This window comes from Drosophila gunungcola, assembly GCF_025200985.1.
Source record: "Drosophila gunungcola strain Sukarami chromosome 2R unlocalized genomic scaffold, Dgunungcola_SK_2 000012F, whole genome shotgun sequence".
Classification (NCBI taxonomy): Eukaryota; Metazoa; Arthropoda; class Insecta; order Diptera; family Drosophilidae; genus Drosophila; species Drosophila gunungcola.
This window is the reverse complement of record NW_026453170.1, coordinates 522,359-545,019: the sequence shown is the minus strand read 5'-3', so window position 1 is coordinate 545,019 and position 22,661 is coordinate 522,359. Positions and strand designations below refer to the sequence as shown.

The 22,661-nt window shown below is 42.1% G+C and overlaps 1 protein-coding gene across 1 annotated transcript; it reads right to left on the bottom strand.

The window, feature by feature from the left end:
- Nucleotides 1-352: 352 nt before the first annotated feature.
- Nucleotides 353-20,902, bottom strand: LOC128255675 (F-actin-uncapping protein LRRC16A). Its single transcript, XM_052985354.1, is given in 23 exon segments — nt 353-1,033; nt 1,290-1,708; nt 1,866-1,922; nt 1,986-2,099; nt 2,161-2,556; nt 2,623-3,214; nt 3,567-3,587; nt 4,164-4,238; nt 4,540-4,702; nt 6,021-7,008; nt 7,078-7,227; nt 7,230-7,410; nt 7,476-7,553; nt 7,616-7,803; nt 8,255-8,296; nt 8,504-8,601; nt 8,672-8,833; nt 8,899-9,125; nt 11,285-11,368; nt 11,450-11,578; nt 11,638-11,688; nt 13,643-13,740; nt 20,593-20,902. Coding segments are annotated over 23 exon segments (4,503 nt in total). The 5' UTR covers nt 20,690-20,902; the 3' UTR covers nt 353-940.
- Between the last annotated feature and the right edge of the window lie 1,759 nt (nt 20,903-22,661).

The window sequence follows — 22,661 nt, the reverse complement described above, 5'->3', positions numbered from 1 at the left end:
AACGCTTCTCTTTAAATTTCCTGTGTCGTTGGTGCAAACTACTAGATCTTCAAAATTGAAATTGATCGATTCGCGATTAGAGTACTTAGTTTTCTGTAGTGTTCGGTTTTCTGTCGTTTAAATGCATTAAGTAATTTTTTATCGGTTTCGTTCGCCTAATTTCTTAGCGTTAATTGTTAACTTTTTAGAAAATAATCAATAAGATCGTCGGTATCCGTTTCGTTTTTAAATAAATGCATTCGTTTCTGGCGGCACAGTGCGCGTTAAAAGTTGAAAACGGATTGTCGCTTGAATACTATAAGTATGTGTATAAGTTAGGTAAATTAAAATTGGAAAATAATAAACGATAAAATTTGTATTTGGAAGCAGTTATAAAAAATATTATATTTCATTTAGATTTGTCTAAGTTTAGACCATTAAAATAGTTCTTATGCACGCAATCGATTTACATAATATGTATAGTATATCATATTCATTGCGTTATCTTCGTTAGTTTCATTGAAATTGTTGTATAGCACACGCTAAAAATAGTTTAATGTTAATTCTGTATATAATTGGCACTTAACTCATTTTAAATACATAAAAATATAAAATATAGTACACAAAACATCTTTAAAAATATGCAAAGGTTAGTTTGGATAAAAGTATCAGGGTATATATCAATAAATAAATCACGTTCATTCTAAATTGCCAAATGAAAACAACACACACGCGCCATTGCACATAAATTAATGGTTCAGTACGAATAAGTTGCAACCTCGTTTCCATCTTTCCATCCGTCTCCATCATCTCATCATCATCATCATCATTATCATCATCATCACTTATTTTATCATCAACCCTACAATCGATCACGCAAAACTGTGGCAGGTGGAGGTTGCAGGTTGGGCGGAGGACTAGGAGCCGATGTGAGGGAATGTTGAGCATATAACTAGAACACTTATAAATCAACGACATCCTCCTTGGTGTAGGGCGAGTCTCTAAACATGCGTCTGCTCGCCATGCTCTGCTGCAGTTCTTCAACTAATGTCTCCTGCGGGAAAGTGGGAAAGTGTGTCCATTATTAGTCGGTTTGCTCACACAGGATGTCAACAGGCATACACAAACAATATGGAATACAGGCAACATGCGGCGTACTAGGTGGTAGACACAACTTAACGACTACACACTAAGCGACAAAGGCGGATGTTAGACGCACAGGAACATGATGAGCACCGAAATCAACGACGCATCGTGGCCACCAATTTTGAGCAGTGATCAATGCAAGCTGTCGTCCTCGCAGTTCAAACCTCGAAAAGCGTGGAGATCTCCTTGCCGGCGATCCGCTTCACGCCGCCGCTCTCCGCGCAGCTCCCGGACTTGGCCCCCAACTGCCCGTTGCGCATGCTCAGGATCTCGTTGCTGATCAGACTCGCACAGGCCTTGGCATGCTGCTTCTCGTGGCTGCTTGAGGAGGTGCTGGTGCTGGTGCTGGTGCTGCTGTGCTCTGTGGTGGTCTCTGTGCTGCCACTATTGCTCGTCGAGCTCACGATCCTCGATCGCGTCTGGCTCTGGTTTAATACTGTCGTCGAGGTCGTGATGGAGGTTGTGGATGAGCTTACTGACCCACCCACCCCGTTGGAGGTGGAGCCCGTGGAGGAGGTGCTCGTGCGGGCATTGGACGCGTTTAGCAGGGTTCTGGGCATAACGGGCGGCTTGAGGGGGAGTTCTTTACAAGTAAGGAGTGCAAGAAATCAATCAAAATATGAAAATAAATAAGATACAAAACATACGAAAATCAAAAGGGGTTGCATAGCTACAACAAACAGGGGAGCTAAGTACTTCGTCAAGCAGCTACTTGTGGACATGCTGAGCATTTGGCTTACCCATTCTATTGAGTCCCGCTGCAAGTTCCCGCACAGACTTCTTCTCGAGGGCGGCTCCTGAAAGGCAGTTGACCTTTTAGAAACAAGTGGGTTCAGTTGCGGTTATTTTTAAGTAATTACCTGGTGTGATGCCCACAATGCTGCCACCGCCACCCGCTGATAAGGCTATTCCCGGCGAGATGCCCACGATGGAGCCACCGCAGCTCGTTCCAAAGGTCACTACCTCGACATCATCTAAAAGTAAAGGATGTGTGATAGTACTCAACCCTCGTTTCTTGCCATTTGCTCCACCCACCTTCTTCTAGTTTGTCCGGCGTGGTCTTGCTGGAATCGGCATTTCCATTGCCTGTGATAAGCTCTCCACTTGGCTTGGGCTCACTGCCCACCACGGACCAAGGCCGCGGTTTCTGCAGGACAATGGGCGTTCGCAGGATGCCATTTCCCGTCTTCACAATTACGCTGCCCTCGCCTGTGGCATGGGTTTTGATCGAATCGCTGCTGGGCGAACGCGTCTTATCCTCGCGTGCAGTTGCCTTCAGAAGACTAGAGCTGGTCTCCTCAGGGCCGCCGGCAGTGCCCGAGCCAGGTCCGCCCTCTGTGCGCATCTTCACCAGCGGTGATTTGCGTCCCACCAGCGGCGAATACTTCTCCAGGTTGTCCGTGGACCGGGAGCGGGTTGCCCATGAGGCGCCTACGATTGTTTTAATTGAAATGAAAACTTAGAGCCCATCGCAATGCCCACATAAACTACACGTACTCTTAAGCAACGGTGACTGGCGCTCCAATTTAATTGGTCGGCGCTCCTCCAGAATGGGCGTGGTCTCCTCGGAGGTCATGTGTCCGTTGCCGTCGCGACTCATCGTGGGACTGTCCACGAAGGACAGCGAGCTGCACTCCTCCGACGTGGGCGAAACAAGGGGAGTCAGAGTCGTGGGCGTCACCGATCCGGGCCGGAAGAAGTGCTCCAGACCCTCGCCGATCTCCCGGCTGCCCCCGGCGCACTCGGCACTGACCAACGGCCGGGTGGGTGCACGCGTCTTGGCCCGCTTCGGCCGGCCCTTCACCAGGTGCTGCAGCTGGAACGAGGCGCTGGGCAGCTCGGTGATGGAGTCGCAGCACTCATCCACTCCACCGTCGTCCATGGCCGCAATGCTGTCGGTCATGTTGGTGGCTCCCGCCAAGGCGGCGGCGCCTGCAGCTGCGCGGGCGGACAACTGGGAGCTGGAGCGGTGCGAGGAGGGCGACTCCAGGAGGTCGGGGAAGTGGCCTAGGCTGAGATTCTCCACCACGGACTGGGGACGCACCTTTTTGGCCAGGCTGCGCCGCTTGGTGGGCAGATGCGGGGTTGCCTGTTTGGGAGGTAATATCAGGATTAGCATGGACATGTCTAAATGGATGTGTTATGTGATGCTTATGAGGCTTTAAAGTGTGTGTGAAATAATGAAGTTTGTTTTTGGTTCTTTCGGGGGTTACAATAGATTCTACAAATCAAAACGGTCACAGAAAAAGAAAGTCTACAGAAAAGAGCAGTCTACAGTTGGATAAAGATAAAGATAAAGATAAAGATAGGATTTTTGAGTGGGCTTTCCCAAACAGTGGTCAAAATTAGCAGGGAATTCCTGTGTAATTTCAAAACCACTGCCCCGGAAAAGTCGCTATAGACTGATAGATAGACTTAAGAACAAGACAAAAACTACTTACAAGGTTGAGATATTCCAATTTCTTTTTGTGTTTGTTTGGGTTTTGAAATGCAATTATGTAAATGAGTTGGAGACAAGGTTTAATTATAGTATGTATAGAGAACGAGTACGAGTACGAGTACGAGTATTTGCGATTTTGTACAATTGATTTTGTTTCGTTTTCGGTTTTGATTGATGGTTATGATGATGATGATGATCAGATCAGGGCAGGAAGACACGAGAAAAATAATGAGCATGAGCATTTGGTGTACACATTTAAGTAATTTATTAATGAGATACAATGTGTGTGTGTGTGTGTGTGTTGGAAAGCATAATGTGATGCATGTGGGGCTTTCTTTTATTTGCATGTGTCAACTACATCGGAATGGGTGTTGAGTTTTACACATGAATGTACTAAGCATATGTATGTGGTGGCGGGTATTTGGATGACTGTGGGGTAAATGTGAATGTGAATGTGAATGATATATCTTTCCGACACTTGGCACTCTACTGTTCGCATATACTCATTAATATATGATGTGGCTATGGACTAATATTTGGCTGATTGCGGAGGAGTCTATTGCATCCACTTGGGTAGCGAGAGATTTTCAACACTTACAGTGGGCGATTCCAAGCCCAGTTTGGGCAATATCGAGCCTCGTCCACCCGGGCGTATGATCAAGCCATCCGCATCCTAAACAAAATGAGGGAGAAGGAGTAATCGTTAGTGTCCAGGTCCACTCTAAATAGTTCTTTGATTCGGCAACTCCCCAAATTGGGTGAACTTTTTGTAATCGAATGTGCTGGCTGATAAGCAGAGCCAAACCAGCAGCACCGCCGATCACAAAACCAACTGCCTCAATTTTTGGGTCGAAGCGAAAGTAAGACTCGGCCGAGGGGCTTAGGGCCATGACATCACATTTGTCATTAGCTGGGCTGATAAGGCCACCCACTCGACCGATCGCCCCCGTATCGAATACAGCTACCGCACTTACATGGCTGGAGCGACTGCGCACGATGTCCGGTGTCTGCGGTTCGTCCAGCAGCACCGATGGCGACTCTGCGATGCCCATGCCACGGCGGTAGCGGGTCAGGGCCTCCAGCACCTCGTCTGTGGCGCGATCCGAGATGGCGGCGGCCAGGGATTGTTCGATCTCGCTGAGGAAGGACAAAGGATTTAATCAGGTTAGTAGGCAATAAACATAAGCCTTAACTACAACTACTTTTTATTAGAAACTTCCTCAGATTCCGGCCCTGCAAGCAGCTCCTCCGGTGGCTCCTCATCGGGACACTCTCTATAGGCTGGACTAGAGCCTAATGCCTTGGAATTCTGGCCACCGAAGCAGCAGCACAAAGTGCTCATTAGACCCATTTCCTGCAACAGCTGGAGGCGAACTAAAGGGATGTGAACTGGTCCCAGCCAATAAGCACAGATAAACCAATTTCGGGAGCAAGCCGTAATAAAAGTGTTTGTCTCCGAAATCCCGTCCACAGTGGAAATGCATTCAGCTGTTTCTGGTTTTTCGAGTGCTGTTTTTAATCTTATCTAAGCGTCGGCTCTATACACCAATGTGTATATGGGAATACCAAAACAAATAGAATATTTCGAACGTTCATGGGAAAAGAGCGTAAAGAGAGAAAAGAGCGAAAAGAGCGCTCCACACAAAGCTTGTTTTGGAAATAGAGTGCGCCGAAAAACTCAGCAATCAAGTGTATATTTCGGCTCTCTTTTCTTGCTCCTCATTCATGGCGATGTGCGAATTCTATTGCGAATTTCCAGAAATAACATGGCAAGTGTTAGGAATTACTCAGAACTTTTAAGCTTAATTTTCAGGGTTTGTTTACATTTCGGAGTTTTAATATCATTCTGTTTACCTCGAATTTACTCTACATTTCCTTATCTCAGCTACTCTATACATATATATGTACATATGTATATTATAATCTATTTTTTGCATTTTTCTAATCGTTTAGCCAACACTCATGGAATATGGTAAACAAGTGGCTTTCTCTCCTAACTTTTTTCTCACTTTTTATACCCTTGCAGAGAGTATCGTTATTTCAGTCATAAGTTTGCAACGCAGTGAAGACATAAAGTATACATATTATTAATTAGCATCACTAGGAGAGTCGATCTAGTCTTGTCTGTCGCTTCTAATTTTTAAACATTATAACTTTTCTGTTTTTTAATTTATACGAATTTTCTTCGATATATAGTAATAGTTTTAAGCTTTATTGTTTTTAAAGATATTTATGGAATATTTAATTTGTGTAACACCTGCAAGGGTATATAAACTTCTTTGCTCCCTCACTGGTTTTGTTAAATCTTAGTAAAGCTAGAAATGCTTTAAATAAACCTTGTTTTTATTCCAGTTACTCGTGAAGTTGAAGTGTTTTTGTAAAAGCATGTTTTTTTTTACTTGTTTCTCTTTTAACCACTCTCCCTACAAATATTATTCCCTTATTTAAAACTTACCAGACTTTGTTCATAATCTCGCTGCCGGCGTTGTTGAGTAAGCAGATCTGGAGAAACTCCTCGGGCACCACCAGACGCTCGCCGAGTCCCTTGCGAAGATCCTGCACTACGATCTGGTTGCCCAGCGTCTTGGGGCACTGCTCGATGCCAGTGCGCATCATCGTCTCCAGCGTCTCCTCCAGATAGCTCTTGATCGTGTAGCCCAGTTCGCTGGCCACTCGGGTCAGCTTCATCTCGATGGGATGGCTGTCGTTGCGAACGGCCTCCTGCAGCTTGGGCATCAGCTGCTTACAGTTCTCGGCGTCGGAAATCAGTCGCTGCACCGCCGACGCGGAATCACTGCCGCCCTTGGCCAGCGAAATAGTGTCCTGGGTCTCGGCCACCAGCTTGTCCACGAGCTGGTGCGTGGAGGAGAGCAAGAAGCCATGCTGCAGCCGGAACCCCTGGCCAGTGGTCCGCTTCAATCCATTGCAGTTGCGCTGCAGCAGCTCCTGCATCTTCCGCATCACCGCATCCGTCTTCTCCGGATGGCTCTTCAGATGCGGAGCGATGTCAAATACGGGAAAGGGAATGGTGCGCATGCTGTGGTTGTGCTCCAGCGCGTAAACGATGTCCGCATAGCCCTGCAGCGTCACCCCGTTCTTGTCCATGTATATGGTGCGCAGCCGGTTGTTGATCTGCAGAGCTTTCGCCAGCAGTCGAGCGCCCACGTCGCCCATGAAGTTGCCACTAATGTCCAGCTTCTGGAGGCTCTGGTTGCTGCCCAGTGCATTGATGAAGTCGTGCAGGTCGTGCTTCAGCTTGTTCTCCGACAGCACCAGCTCGGCCAGCGGGAAGTCGTCCTTTTGGATGAGGTTCACTAGAGCATCCATGACGGGCGGAATGTGCTTTGGCTTCATGCCCGTGAGGCTGCGCGTCAGGTGGAGCGTTCGGATCGAGGGGTTCTTCGAAATGGCCGTCAGCACGGGAGCCAGCTCAGCATCCAGATCTGGAAAATTTGTAGAGATTAGTATTAATGTTTTGACCAATGGTGATCTTGTTTAGCAGTACTACTTACTGTTATCACTGATGTCCAGGCTCTGCAGCACACGCACTCCATGGATGCAGGACTCGAGCACATGGGCACCTTGGGCGCCCAGCGTATTGCTACTGAGATCCAGGTAAAGCCCAGCCGTGGACTCGTTGCAGGCCAGACCAAGCAGAAGGTTTTCAGCGCCTCCATGGGTAGTTTACAGCCAGCGATGTTGAGGTGCTTCAGGCTGAAGGTGCTGGTGAAGAACTGCTTGAACGAGGGCGGTATCTCCTTGCCCTTTTTGGTGCTGAACGAGTTGTGCGAGACGTTCAGGTGGGCCAAATGCGTGGCACAGCCGCGCAACAGAGCGCCAAACAACTGGAATGCAAATAAAGCAGAGATTAGCACATAGGTTGACCTATCAAAAACTGTGGTCTTCATACGTTTTCCAGCGTAATGTCAGTCGAGGCCAGGTCCAAGTGCTCCAGCACATTGGGTTGAGCCAGGAAATTGTGCAGATTCTGCAAAAAATATGTATTAATTTGAAAACAATATAGATTTGGATTTAGTTTTAAGTACTTACGGTTATATCATCTTTGAGACTATTACCACTTAGGTCTAGATACGTGAGCGAGTTTGAAATACTTTGATTGAGCGTCAGGGAGTGCGACATCTGGTTGACTCCCTTCGAAGTGAGGCCACAGTGGGCCAAGGCCAGTTTGCACAAGCCCTTGGACACCTTGGCAATGGGCCCGGCCAGATGAATGGCACCTGAACCAGAAAAGACACCGCATATTAATAGCAGACAAGCAAACTCTAGAGTAACCCAAAAACAACGACTGTAGAATGAATTAAAAGCATGATCGTAAGACAATTCGAATACTTAAAGTTTCTTTGATCCAATTGTTTAATTTTGTTCACATAGAGAGCAGAATGTTCAAGGCGAGAATGAAGAAAAAGTATGGGAACTCCTTATCGAATGAGTTTTGACCTGTGTGGCCATTGTCGATGAAAAGAGTAGAAATGGACCATTGATCTGGACCATCTGAACAAAATGGTGTTGGTGGCTCGACAATGGTCACACAAGTCGGCAAATTAAATTGCAAACTTAGGGAAATAAGAAGAAAGGTAACGACAATATGGCAGTAACACAACAACAATGCAATGGCTAAGTTTTGTTTAGATGGCTGTGGTGCTATGGTGTCTATTGGTAGCTGCAAACCTTGTACAATCTTTCCAAATAGGGCGCACAATGAACTTGCTCCTACACAAATCGCAAATGAAAATGGCAAACCGACAACGACAACACATATAATCGTTGGGGAAGAGAAACGATAGCAGAGAGGTAGACAAGAACTGGATTAATTGGATTACACGAGGCGGTCTCGATTGCAATTCGATGGCAGTTGTGGGACAGCGTTGTCAGCAGGGGCAGGGCAGTTGATTGCCATCCAGGGATTTGAGTACGCACCTTTATCCTCAATTATATTGTGGCTCAGATCGATGGTACGAATGGCGGGATTACTATTCGATATCACAGATAGCGATAACTTGTTAAGGAAATCCCATCTGCAACAAGGATAAGAATTTATTAACTACAATGACCCACGTTTCACCGCTGAATGAACTTTGTACTTACCTTAAGCCCAATGCCTCCAGATGCAGCTCCTCCAGCCACATCGATCGCTTAAGCACGTGCAGGATGCGTTCCAGGGTCTCGTGGGACAGTCGCATGTGGGCCGCCTTCAGGCCACGAAAAAACGTGTTGTACTCCAGCGCCGAAACGATGGCCATCAAGTCTCTAATGGGAGTAATCAAGTATATTGGATTTACATTATTTATAACAGCATATAATGACAAACTCACTTTGGCTCCAGGTGGTCAAAGTCGCGCAGGTTGAGCACTCGCGTGTCGTGGGACAGGTAGATGGTGTCCACATCCCAGGCCACCTCCTCGCGGTACGGAACGCCGTGGAAATCGCACATGCAGGCGTACTGGGCACTGAATCCTCCACAAGGGCCAACATTTCGCGGATCGGAGGGTCGAAATTCCTCGGAGAATATGGTCTCCCGCTCCGGCGGCTGTATATCGATCTGGAGAAAAAAGGGAAAGACGAAACCAGTTCACTGACCTGATGCAAAAAAAAACGTTTACAAAGTTTTAAGAGTTTGCATAAAGGTCTCAAGACCTCTTCGCCTTTGTTTGTTGCTGAAGTTGACCAACTTGGAAAACAATGCAACTTTTCGGACTGCCAGCTAAACTTCTCGAAAGCAGCTCCTCCCTTCCTCTTATGCTCAACAATCTGCTTAAACTTAATATCGCATTTAACACTTGCCTAATGCGAATTTTAATGGGTACATTTTAAGGCGTCAACCCGATGACGCCCGGGTCGCGTGCCCTGCGGCAATTATCCCTGCCATGTAGCTTCAATTGTTGCTGCCACTTCCCAGTCGAATTGCTAGATAAAAGTCGCAAAACAACAACAATGGGTTGGGTGAACCATAGTGCCACCATAGTCGTGGGTGCCTCGTGGGCGGATCTCGGGCGATTTGCATAAACACAGCCAGCATAATTTACGACAAACTCGGGCCAGGAGCATTAAAAATGCATTGAATTACTAACCCCAACTTGCGCAGATGACGACGTTTATGTACTTACGGCCTAATTGAACAGGGGGCGGGGTTGGCATGCTGACACAGTGGGTGAGATGCCACTTATGTACATGTCCCCAAGTACCCACGACAGACACACACACATTGCTCACTAAATATTTAATTAAACATTAATTAAAGCCAGCAGTGAGTCAGTGGGCAAGCAGCGGTCGATACCGCACCACTCAACGATACCCAACGGGTTAAAGTGATGGGTCATAATTTTGATTTGCAGAAGAAATAAGCATATAAACATTTACTTTGTCGAAAGCTTTACTATGTTTTTAAATAAAACAAGTACGCAAAAAACGAGATTTACGTAGATTTCTTCAAAATTATCCTGATCGTTCCTATGGCATTTATATGATACAGTTCTCCGTTTGGTAAGGTTTTTTTAACGTGATCAGTGTACATACAGTACTAAAAATACGATTTATATTCAGTCAATCGATTTTGCTCAAAACTCATGGGCTAGGCTCTAGATACTATAAAAACATAATTTAACGAAAAAACCATATTTTGATCCACAAGTTAAAAAAAGAAAAGAGAAAACGCTATAGTCGAGTTTACCGACTATTAAATACAGAATACTCAGCCAATAAATTTCAAGCTAAGTATTCTACCTACAAAACAAACGAAGTTTAGGTCGCACCATCTGTCGAACTGCATAGACAACACTCGAAGCTAAGTTCGTGCAGCACCCCCACCCCCCGCTTACAGTTCTTTCGTTTTGTCTCTCTTCTGCAGTGTTTACCGGCAAGCAGCGGCCGAACAGCGGCGGAGCAGCGGCAGAGTTGCGTAAGACGCGCGGTAGAGCGGCATAAAACCCCATAACTTTTGTGTCTACCAATAGATATGACCGAAACACATACACAGAGTCCAACACCGAGGATCTAACATGCCTCAGAGTGACATCACATACATTCACGACTTGTGGACGCTAGAGTGGGCGTAACTCCGAAAATCTGCAAGCCAAGTCCCAAATCTCTACCGTGTATAGTTCCCAAGATCTCGACGTTCATACAGACGACTATTGATCCTGATCAAGAACATATAAATTTATAAGGTCGGAAACGCTTCCTTCTACCTGTTACATACTTTTCAACGAATACATTATGTATACCCTTTCACTCTTCGAGTAACGGGTATAAACACTGAAATCGAACAATTTTGATCTTATCGTTCCAATGGCAGCGCATTTTTCAAACTTGACCTGCATACACATTACAACTCAGCTTTTAAGCTGAGCTCGCAAACTGTATAAAAACAGACTGACAGCCGGATATAGCCATATCATCTCGTTTGGTCACACTGATACAGAATACATATAAAACTTTATATGGTGGGTGTCTCCTTCACTGCGTTAAAAATTTTAAATTACCCTCTGCAAGGGTATAAGTATTTAATTCATTCGTAAATTCTGCTGGCATCTGTCAAATTCAACTTATTATCTGACGTATTTATTTTAAAGTGAATAATTATTTAGATACCTATTTTTTAAGAAAACTGAATACTTTAAGTGTGACGAAAATCATCATTCTTTAACTAATTCCCTGAAATCCCGATTATAGCCCTTCAGTAGACGCATAGCCGGTACTTACCTTTCGGATAATGTATTTTAGAGGAACTGTTGGAAATATCTGCTTGATGGCCGAGGCGAGATCGGTCAAAATGACATCAGCGTTCTGCAGAATGAACACAACCGAAACGGAGATAATTACATATGGAACATTACATATAATAACCAGTAAGAGGTTTTGCCTTACCGAGCTGAAATTGCCCGCATCGCCAGTGGTGACAAACGAGTATGGCCGATCGCTGGTGACAATGGAGAAATGGCTTGACTTCTTGCTCTCGACTCCCACAATGTCCAGGTAGTGGAAGTGGCATTCGATCTGGGAGAAATAAGTATGTAATTAGTTATTGCGGCACATGCTATGTGGATAAAACTCACCTTCGTGGGCACTTTGGCACTGAGCAAATAGACCCTCACAGGGGTAAAAACCTGCGAAAGGAGAGGAGGTGCAAAACATGAGTGAAAAGTGTTGTAATTGGCAAAGAAAACACAGGCTAGACATGCGTGCCAACACGCTTGTCTAAAACTTCAAGGGGATGGGGCAGATGGAGACCATTCATCAGACTGTTAGTGGAGTGTAACTCCGTTATCACGAGCATAGGAGACTTTAAACTTAATTTGGCCGGCCTTTGTCTAGCGAAAATTGATTGAGAAAAGTTCGCTGCTATTAATGGCAAATCAAAGTGCGCAAAGTAATTAATTTAGCTTCTCAAATGCAGAGTCAAACACCAAATGGAGCTAGCAAATAGGAGGTGGAGGAGTTGGTCCCCACCGACTTTCGTAATTGGACACTTTGTCTTTGCCACCTTGTAAGCCGCTTGCACAAATCAATTTTCCAGCTGTATGCGCTCTCCAAGCGGCCGTATAAGTGGCCAGGTACTGAATTAGCATAGCCCGACCCCCAGGGAATGGCCAGGAGGTAGAAAAGTCGTGCCCCGCCGCCGCTAAGTATGCTATAAAATATCAAGTTCGGTTCTGGTTTCAGGTGCAAATCGGTTACCCTCTTGTAATGTGAAAGAGGTTTAGCTGAGTTTGCAGCTTAATAGACTAGTAAGTCTGCGTAATGCTTGTGCCCTCGCTTTTACTTCGCCTCTAAAAGCTAATATTTTCATAATTAAAATTAAAATAACGGGTTGAAACTAAAACTGATTATTTTATCTAATTATAAATAGGAAACAAGAAGGAAAGCAAACTTCGGCAAGCCGAAGTTCATATACCCTTGCAGCTATTGCATTAATTAAATACTTTTGAAAACATTTAAATTATGATTTACTTGAGTATGTGCTAAAAAAAAACATTGAAACTATGATGATTTGCAGCTCAATTATTAGATAGTTATTTTATATATTTTTATTATTTCTATGGGAGCTATATGCTATAGACGTCCGATTTTGATAAAATTTATACCATAATTCTGAAATAATTAAACATTGTTATATGTCGAAGAACTAAACAAAAAATTAAAAAACAGAAAAGTTATAATTTTTTTTCATTTATTTTTCCGATTGTTCCTATGGGAGCTATATGCTATAGTCGTCCGATCCGGCTCGTTCCGACTTATATACTACCTGCAATAGAAAGACAACTTTTGGGAAAGTTTCATGCAGATAGCTTAAAAACTGAGAGACTAGTTTGCATATAAACGGACGGACAGACGGACATGGCTAGATCGACTCTTCTAGTGATGCTGATCAAGAATATATATACTTTATATGGTCGGAAACGTCTCCTTCACTGCGTTGCAAACTTCTGACTGAAATTATAATACCCTCTGCAAGGGTATAAAGTGGGTATTTCCCCAAACGCCAGCCATATTTTGTGTACTTTAAAACTTTAATAACAATTATTAACAACCTTAAATTTGAATGGGAAAACGTTACAAACGTGTGTTGATAATACCTAAATTCTAACATGAAAATAAGTTTACAAAAATGAAAATCTAAACGATAAAAAAGGTATTAATCTATACTATGGACCTCTTTGGCCTTAATTGTTTTCCAGAACTTAAGAAGTCAGATTGCTTTAAGTAATACCACTAGCTGCAATCATGTTAGTTTAAGTATGTTTTGATCTAAAGCTATAGATTTTCTTATTAAGAACCTTCTCAAAAGTCTAACTCGACCCACATTATTACAGAGCTCGCGAGCCGTGGCTGTAGATATTCATTACTTAAATGGCACTCCAGGCGAAACGGTAGCCTCCTTCGAATTTAAGGCAATTAGACTGGGGGATGCAATTTCAAAGCCAAATTGGACCACAGACTGCCTGCAGATGCGGCAATTTGAATCTGTGCCGCTGACAGACAGTCCGAGAGATCTGAAGTAGCTGGCAGCAGGCCGAAAGCCAGGCCAATTAGCCAACTTCGGGAGGGGGATTCACTTACCAGAACACGGTTCTCCGTCTTGTCGCCTTTCGTCTCCAACTTGACCATATACTTGACGAGTATCTTTGTGTGGCGACCCAGAATGGATTTGACGCTTTCTGCAAAGAGATAATCGAGAGGAGCTTGAGAATCGGAACGGGAACGAAGATCGCTTGGAGACAGAACGGAAATGCAATTAAAAGCTACAGTGGCAGTTGCGTTCGCCGCTGAATTAGTCACATCCGAGGTCGGCACAAGTCGCTCTCGAAAACTGCGTCTTACGATAACAAAGGCACTCAAAAACAAAGGTTTTAATACTAATTTCAACTGGCATTAATCATTTCTTCATAATGTTTTGTAGAAATAAGCTTAAAATATAATTTAGTCATTGTAATTACAAACTAATTTGTTTTTATTTAATTCTCATCAGATAAAATGTAATAAGCGTTCAAATAGTTTAAGTCTTTTTTCTCCCTGTGCACAGCTGCATACATTATACAGAAATCTATATGTATGAATGACATTATTATATACCCAACTTTGGGGCTTTGTTGTGCATGCCAAACTCGAGTATTATATCACTGCCCGGCAGTAAAACGAATTGATTCAAACGTATTCAAACGACTCACGTAGAGGAGGCAATAACCTAACCAATAACCCTTAACCTCCCACCGGCTAAACCCCGATTCCCCGATCCAAAGCGATAGCTACTTAGCATATACCCCAACAGCACACGATACCCTCTTTTCTTTGGAAACACACGCCAGCGATGACGAATTATTTAGAGGGAGATATGTGTTTATATGGCAAAATGGAAAGGTTGAACGGGGGGAAGGCTTTAGGGGGGTGACATTATTATGTCATGCCTGGGGCATGTCGGATTCCCAAGCACCTCCAACATAAAGCCGAGAGTTATGACTCCCCGTCTGAGCATGCCACCACAATGGAATGAGAAAGGAGCAGGAGCTCCAGGAACAGCAAGCGAGTGCCAAAGGGGAAATGGAATTGAAATGTCGAAAATTCTGAATGCCAGCAAGGTTAGCATGCATAACTGCCACTCCCTCTTTTCCCTGATGCTCCGCACAAAAAGCTCATGTTGGTACCCTACAAGAGGGTATACCAAACTGTTGCGAAAGTAAATAAGCATCATTAGTAAATGCCTATATCTGCTCCATTAGCCGTATCGATAAGATCAGTAAACTACAAGATACTTGCAACATACAGACTAGTTTGTTAAAGCAATAAGATGTTATCACTTAAAATAAATTAAACTGAAATATATTAAATTCAAAATTTATTTTCGTTAAAAATACAAGAGCCTGTAATAATTAATATTACAGAAATACATACATAATGGTTAGGAACTCTAAAAGGAAAAACATCAAACTTACGCTGTTTTTAATGAATAATGTTCAAACCAAAAAAGAACAAGCTAATGAATCAGAACATAGAAGTTCTCGTGCAATTACCGAAATACTTCGAGAGTGAAAAGCTAGACGGGGAAATACGCCCATTAGCTTGACAATGGATTTGCATAAAGCGGGCCATAAACAGAGCTGCGGGGCACTCTCAATCCTGACCACACTCAAGCAACGAACACCCAAAGTGGGGCCAAAATAAATAAAGTCACAGTTTGTCTTTATGGCCCACCACAATAGACCGCGGGCTGAGGGGAGTGGGTGACTATGATAATGAGTGCCAATTGCGCGTTATGGCCAAAATAAATTGTTAAGACGGTTCGGCACGCACGATACACACACGCACACCCTGGGCTGAGTGATAAAAATCAAGCGAGCATAATCAACAACAGCTCACTGATTCCCTCTTAATTATAGAGCTCAAGCCACCATGTCAATATAGTGCGGAAGAAGCCATTCACAATTACCCAAAAGGAAATTACCGAAGTTTCCACGCGCTTCCGAAAGTGTTAGCTTTACTTGCTATCTGATTACAAAGTCCACGGTATAAGTACTCAATCCCAATTATCCTCCTGATATAAGGAAACAATCCACACAAATGAGGTCAGAGTCATGTTATAAAGAAAAAATCTATTCATATTATTCCAGGAAACATCAGAATTTAAAGCACTTAGATGTATATTATGGTTTATTATGGAATTGCTGCAATTTAAGTTACTTGAAGCCAAAATAGTTTTCTTTTGTGTTTTAATCAAAGAGTTTAATCGTTTATTACAACACATATTTCGATTACAATGCCAAAGCCAGTAATAGTTTTAAAACACCCCGCATTAAAAGGGTCACAATTACAAATTACGAGGTTTGCTGACAAGTCAGCAGAAAAAGAGCTGCTATCGAGGCGAAAGAGATGGCGAAAAGTGCAAACATTGAACTCTGACGAGGGCGTGGATGTTTACCTGTGTAGCAATACACCTAAGCTTGATGTTTGCGATTGGCTTGTGTCATATTTTGTCTGCCATTTGAGGGGCTGCATCGGGTTGCAGCGAAACTTCTTTGGCCATGACTACCTGTCTGCACCGGACATTGTCAGTTCGTTTATGTCCATTTCCGACTGAAGGAAATTCAACTTTAATTGGCTTTTGTGGTTATTTCACTCAATGGCCACGGTTAGATCGCTAAATTACTTCTCAAAATGAAGATGTACACTTGGGAAAAATATCCTAAATTAGGAGTTTTTGTTGTCTCCCTCTATTATAAGAATTATTGTTAATAATTTTATTACTTAGTTTTTAGCCAATTCTGCAATGAACAAACATGCATATCCGAATCAGATATACAAATGTTTTTGAACAAAATAAAATCTGAATTGGTTGAAAATTACTTTAATGTTAAAATCTTTTTAATTGATCGTAAAAGACAATACCACTACATTAAAAATTGAAAATCGACGTTTTGGCCGGCGGGTTCAAAGAACTGATTCTCGAAAAGTTAGTCAAAAAGTTTCCACTCAGCTGGGAACCTGCAGGCGGCAGGCGGAGGCATTGACAACAATCTAAGCTGGCATAAAAGCCAACGAGTGTGACCCAATTCAACGCTTTTTCCACTTTTTTTTCACATTTTGCAGCTGGAAAGCTCAGCACAATGCCAGAGATTATACGAGTTCAAAATACTCCGCTGCCAGATACATCGGGTATTTGTATCTGCGAGTGCGGGCGGGCGAACGTCGTTTGCGATGTGTTGGTGCATGTGTCAGCTGTCCACAGCGCCTTTTTAACACCGTGTTTGTAGTTCGTGTTTTCAATCTGTAGTTCGCATTGTTTGCAGCAAAGTGTACATTTTCCGTTCGCTGCAGGTTCTAACGGACGTCATCGTTGCCTGTGCAAATACAAAGGCTGTCAAAACTAGTCGGCAAACAAATAAATAGGACAACCGAAGTGGACTGAGAGCCATTTCGAAGTTTGACAGCAATTGACCTGGGGCGCAGAGAATGACAGTTTTATGACAGTGATAAAGGCGCTTACACAGAATATTCCGAAATTTTCCTGAAATTCAATTAATATTTTTAAAGGCGACTAACTAGACCTATTTATTCCATAATAAGTTTTTAGGACCTGTAAAAATGGTCTGCATCATGTCTAGTTCCATTGGGACCATTTTAAAACCAGTCACTTTTCACTAGTTGTGTATCTAAATGTTTTACTTTATCGTTCCTATTTTCCATTATAAAAAATTACACATGTTTTAAATATTCTAAACTGTTTCGATGGTAAATGAACTTGTTGGAAATTTTCAAGTAAATGATGCAGATACAAACATAGCTCAAAAATGTATTTATACAATTTTACGATACAGTTTCTTAATGTTAGTTTTTAACAGAAACATGTATTGTATGTATTTTTAAGAAATATAAAATTGCCAAATAAGTGATAAGTCCCGAATTAATTTTCAAAAAAAAAAACTTTTAAGTAAGAGTAAAAGCTCAAAAAGTTCTCTAAACGACTGTCAAGTGGGTTAGAATTACGGCAAACTCAACTTTGGTAAGTCGCTCTGCAGTAATAACCCGAATATGAGTACAACAATAACCCTCAGCTAACGGCAAACGCTTAAATGCCTTTTTCTTTTGAAGAAGAAATCAAAGACAACAATGGCAAGGCCTCTGTCTCGGTTGACGTCTCTGCCGCCGCACAAAAGAAAGTTAAACGAAGATTTTTATTTTCGTTTTTCTTTGCTTTGCTTAAAAAGTTGCGATTACTTTACGTTATGTTAATTATATTTGCACAATGAAGCAGACAGCCATAAAAAACGTAAACAGGGGGAGAGTGAACAGTGGCTGCATTTAATCAACGATAAACAAAATGCAAAATACAAACTTTTGCAACTTACAAGAGGAACCAAGCTGAATTCAGGTCACTTCCCGAGAAAATGCTGCAATCGAAATGTATTGGCTCCTTTCGGATAAAGTAAACAAATAAATAAGTCTCAATTTATTGCCTCTGAGTCACAATTGTTGATCTAATTATGTTTAAAACGTTGTGACGCACTCTTGTGGGCGTGGCAACTTGTGAGTTTAATTCGCTTGACCTCAAAACGCAATTTATTGTGCGAATTTTCGTCCGGAGTAATAGAAAGCGACAGGTTCAGGTTCTCCTACGACTCGAGAGCTCTCTCCCCGTCTCTCTCTCTCTCTCTCGCTCGGCCCGAAAAAGAAGTGGGCCAGAAGCAGCTGGCCAAAAGCGGAGGATGAAGGGGGATTTCAGCCAGGTCAGGGATGCGAGCGGCGTCATTAACGTCATTTCTTGGGTGACACAATTTCACCAAACACCAGAGGTGCAGAAAGAGAGGGGTACAAAGCTGTCGAAAGAGAGGCTTATACGCCTAGTGAACGAGAGGGGAGATATTCGCATTTGGCTATTGGAAAATGGAGCACGTGAGCGTGTTTCGGCTTTTGTGAATTCTGCGTGCGTTCGTACGTTCATTCTTTCTTTTTTGTATCATTTTTTTAATGGCTTTTTGAGATGTGGCCAAACTAGTTTCCCCAAATCAGGTGAAAAAATGTGTATGCGCCACTAATGAGCCTCGAGGATAAATTAGAGCACCTCGAAAAGCGAGAGTGAAATGGCGGCACAGAACATTTTTAGGTCACTGGAAATAAAAACAGAAGCTGGGCATTGGAGAGGATTGAATATGTATGGTATGTACGACGATTAAATTTGCGCGCTAATTGCAAACAATTTTCCACTACGCTGCATGGCAAATGGCCAGCACTTAATTGCTGGCATAAATTATCGACCGGCGCATTGATATACACTGGATATGCTCTCTATAAGTGGGTCAACTAGAGGTCAGCAATGGCATCGGCTTTTGTAAAACCTATAAATTGGGGCAATCGTCCAAAAGCTTTTGTCTCGCACTTTTGAAATTTCGTATAACATTTGAATCGTTTTTTACAAGTCGCACTTTGGTCTGGGAATTTTCTCACACACATCTCCGAGGGGCAATCAATTTTATTGCGTCCACTTTGGGAAGGTCAAACGATTTGAATCTGCATATACGCATTTGTGCCACAGGCATAACAGCTATAGCGAATCCCTCTTTATATTCAGGTTAATGGAATGATGGGTTATATAAGGATGTAAATAGATTGCATAAAGTATTGAAATCCATCATTTGTTGACCTAGAACCATTTATTTAGTTACTGCATTAAAGAAAATTTCAATATATTTCAAAATTTGGCACAGCCTTATTAACGGTGCAGAAAATGTAACATGCAAAATGTTAGTAAAGATTGTTAATTGTAAATTAATTCTGGATGTTAAAGGTTTTAACATTTACGTAATACAGTTTACTTGTTAATTTTATTAAGAACATTGTTTAAGAAGTTGGAGAACAGAGATTTTTATATTACTACAGATTCATGTTAATTCCATTTATTCCATTCGTAATAAAAAACATTAAAAAAGTGTTGTACCGCACATTTTAAAGTAAGTTGCCAGTTGCCATGCCCGTTTCGGAATTTTCTCAACAATTTAATGATTTACACCCCACTCTAAGTCATCAAAATATTTCCATTTATGGTCTAAGTAGATCACGAGGAAGTCTCACTACGCACACTCATTTCATTTGTTTATTTGCCTTATTGCATATTTAGTGCGTGCTTGTGGGAGATTGCAAAACAGCGGTCGGGGCCTTCGGGGGCTTTACAATGTACGCGTACAGAGAATTGTCTTCTGGATGAGTAAATGCAGTCGAACCGTTCGAGATAAGCCTTTGAAGGCAGGCCAAGCAAACAAGTAAACAAACAAAGAGAGTTGGCCGCAACAGCCAGAACAACAACAGCGACGAGAAACCATCAATAAACTTTCAACAAGTCAATTTCCGTTGAGCAAGGTGTGGTCAGAGGAGTGGGCCCACGGGGGAGTACGACCACATTATGAAGTGCAAAATGGTCTGAGCAATCACACCTGACTAAAAATCCAAAACCAGAGATCGATCGCCGCCAGTCAGTGCTGTCGGCTTTTCAAAAGGGAACACAAATCTGCCATAAGCAGAGCGGTTAAGTCAACAAAAATAAGCTTACCTAACAAAAGAGATAAATATGTTACAAATAATATTTGCAGTCATTGTCGGTAAATGTCAGTTGTATTACATTAAATATTTGCATTTAAATAGACTTGAAGATTTCTTAAAATAATTCTTAATAAAAATTGGGAGTATCTTGAACTCAAGTTCATAAAATGTAAAACTTTTTACTTTAGTAAAAACCTTAAATTTTCGTTTCCAATTTTAGGTTCATTGAGTAAAAATAGTGAAAAAATGTTTAAGTATGATAAAATAAATTTTTTGATTAACTTCTAGTAGTAAATGTTTGTAACAAAATCGAAAAGAATTCTTTGTCAGAACATTGCCAGATTTATAGCTAAAACGCCAGCTCTGACTACCAGAAGTTGAGGAGTGGAGCAGCGCATGGCCGCATGACGCACTCGGTAAACAGATGAAATTGTAGCACCACCCATTCTAGTCCCACCGATCCGAGGTGATCTTCTATTGCTCACCTTTGTCGCGATTCTGCTTGACCAAGTCGCGTATCTGCAGCTCGATGATGCGCCGCAGATACTGGTCAATGTGACTCATCATCTCAGACGTGTACATTTCACCCACTGGGGCACTAACTGTGCACAATTATACTGACACAATCGTAATTACACTTATCGGGCAAAAAAGTGATGATATATTTATATGCTTATAAGTCGGAAAGCGGGCGACGCGTTCCTAGCGGATTTGCAAGCAAGGCAATTAGCCTTGGTAGTCCGCTGCCACTTTTGAAAGGCAGGCCAGGCCCCGAGCACGGCGATTTCAGAACTGAGCGCTGATAGCCACGATCGTCTTATCAGCCAATACCCTAGCTATCAGAAGTGAGAGAGCGTTGGTATTTGAGCAAAACGAAAAAAAAAAATAACTAAAGAATACACTTATAGCTTCACAGGGTGATTCTTGTGTTAAGTATTTCTATACAAAGAAAACGGTTGTCAAATATTCTTTATAACATAAATTTTATATGATATAGTCGCCTGCATTTGGGCCATTTCGGAGATACTCAAATATATTAATAAAATTTGACAGATATGTATGTTTATCTATTTTTGTGGTGCAGAAGGATAAAAACATAAAAAACCAACAAATCAGACCACTATATCCTATATAATGTTTTCCCAAAAATAACAGTAATAATGTCAACTATTAAGTTAGTTACTAGATTTTTTTTTTAGAAGTTCAAGTTGTTTAAGAACCAAGCAAACTAAGTAATAATGTTAGGGCATAGGACTTGAGAACGAAAAAGAGAAAGAAAAAGATGACTAATTCTTTAAAAAAATATGTTCGTTTATAAAATATGTACTTATGTTGGATTAAATCTTAATAAATATTTCGTATATGCAAAACACCCATGAGTTTAATAATATTATTTTCTTAAAAATCAAATTTCTGTGAAATCGAGAATTGAATTTGGTCTACCGTTCATAGTATTTTTTTGCATATGATCTTAAGTCTAGTCATTTCATTAATCTTGCATAATTTTATTTAAAATGTAAAAAAAAAATGCTTGCTTTCATTAATGAACAGGTAAAAGAACATAACAGAACAAATTATTGCATGTCTAAATTTTATAAGAACCAAAATTCTTTAAAATGTAAGTATCAACCTTCATCAATTTTACCATTTTCTGGTAAAGTTGCATCCGTATCAGTTAACATATATAAAGTTTCGTCTATAGTTAATTCGTAGATAAAAATATTTACCATACACCCTAATCATAAATTTATTGTATGGAATTTTTAAAGCTTTCGGAGTTTTATGTACCAATCTTATCGTATTTTCGTATCAGAAAGGGATTTTGTCTATGTTCCCCGTAAGACTAATGGTAACCGACTCGGTCGCTGATTTGTGTGAACCATTGCTGGCGACAGGTGTCCAAACAGTAAAAGTTAAATTAAATAAACTAGAAATGAAGTCGAGCCAAACGACAACAACAGAGGTGGGACCGAATTGCCGATCGCGCCCATTTATAATTGCCCAGTTGGGTTTCGGGTGCAGCCACCGCCTCCGAGCGGATTCGAGATTATTTTGGACAGCCAACTGGAACCGGAGCATCATAAATAAAATTGTCAATGCTGAATCTAGAGCGGGTGCTCCAGATTCCGGCGGATTGCCATGCAGTTACAGCTGCCGTGTACATTAAAATGTTAAATAAATAATGGGCATTGGGGCGATTATGCAAGTCCCCGCCCACTTAATCAGAGTACGTTAATTGGCAGACGGGAAGTGTTCTGGAGTAGAAATAGTTAAAAAAAGAGGTTTGGAATGGGTGGCTATGCAGACGGATAACACAAACAAACCAGGCAGTGAGCAAACAAACAACAAAAGTGTCAACGCCCACACTTGGGAACAGGAGTCGCGAGCGGAACTCATGGAGCTCAGAGCAGCAGGCAGGAACTGGACTGGTGGAAAAGCTGCTGTCACTGCACTCAAATTAAATTACTCATCACTCCGACGAGTTGGGGTTAAATTCCTCGGAACAGCTACTGTGGGTTGGCCAAGGCAGTGGAGGGTTGTGAATAAACAAAAA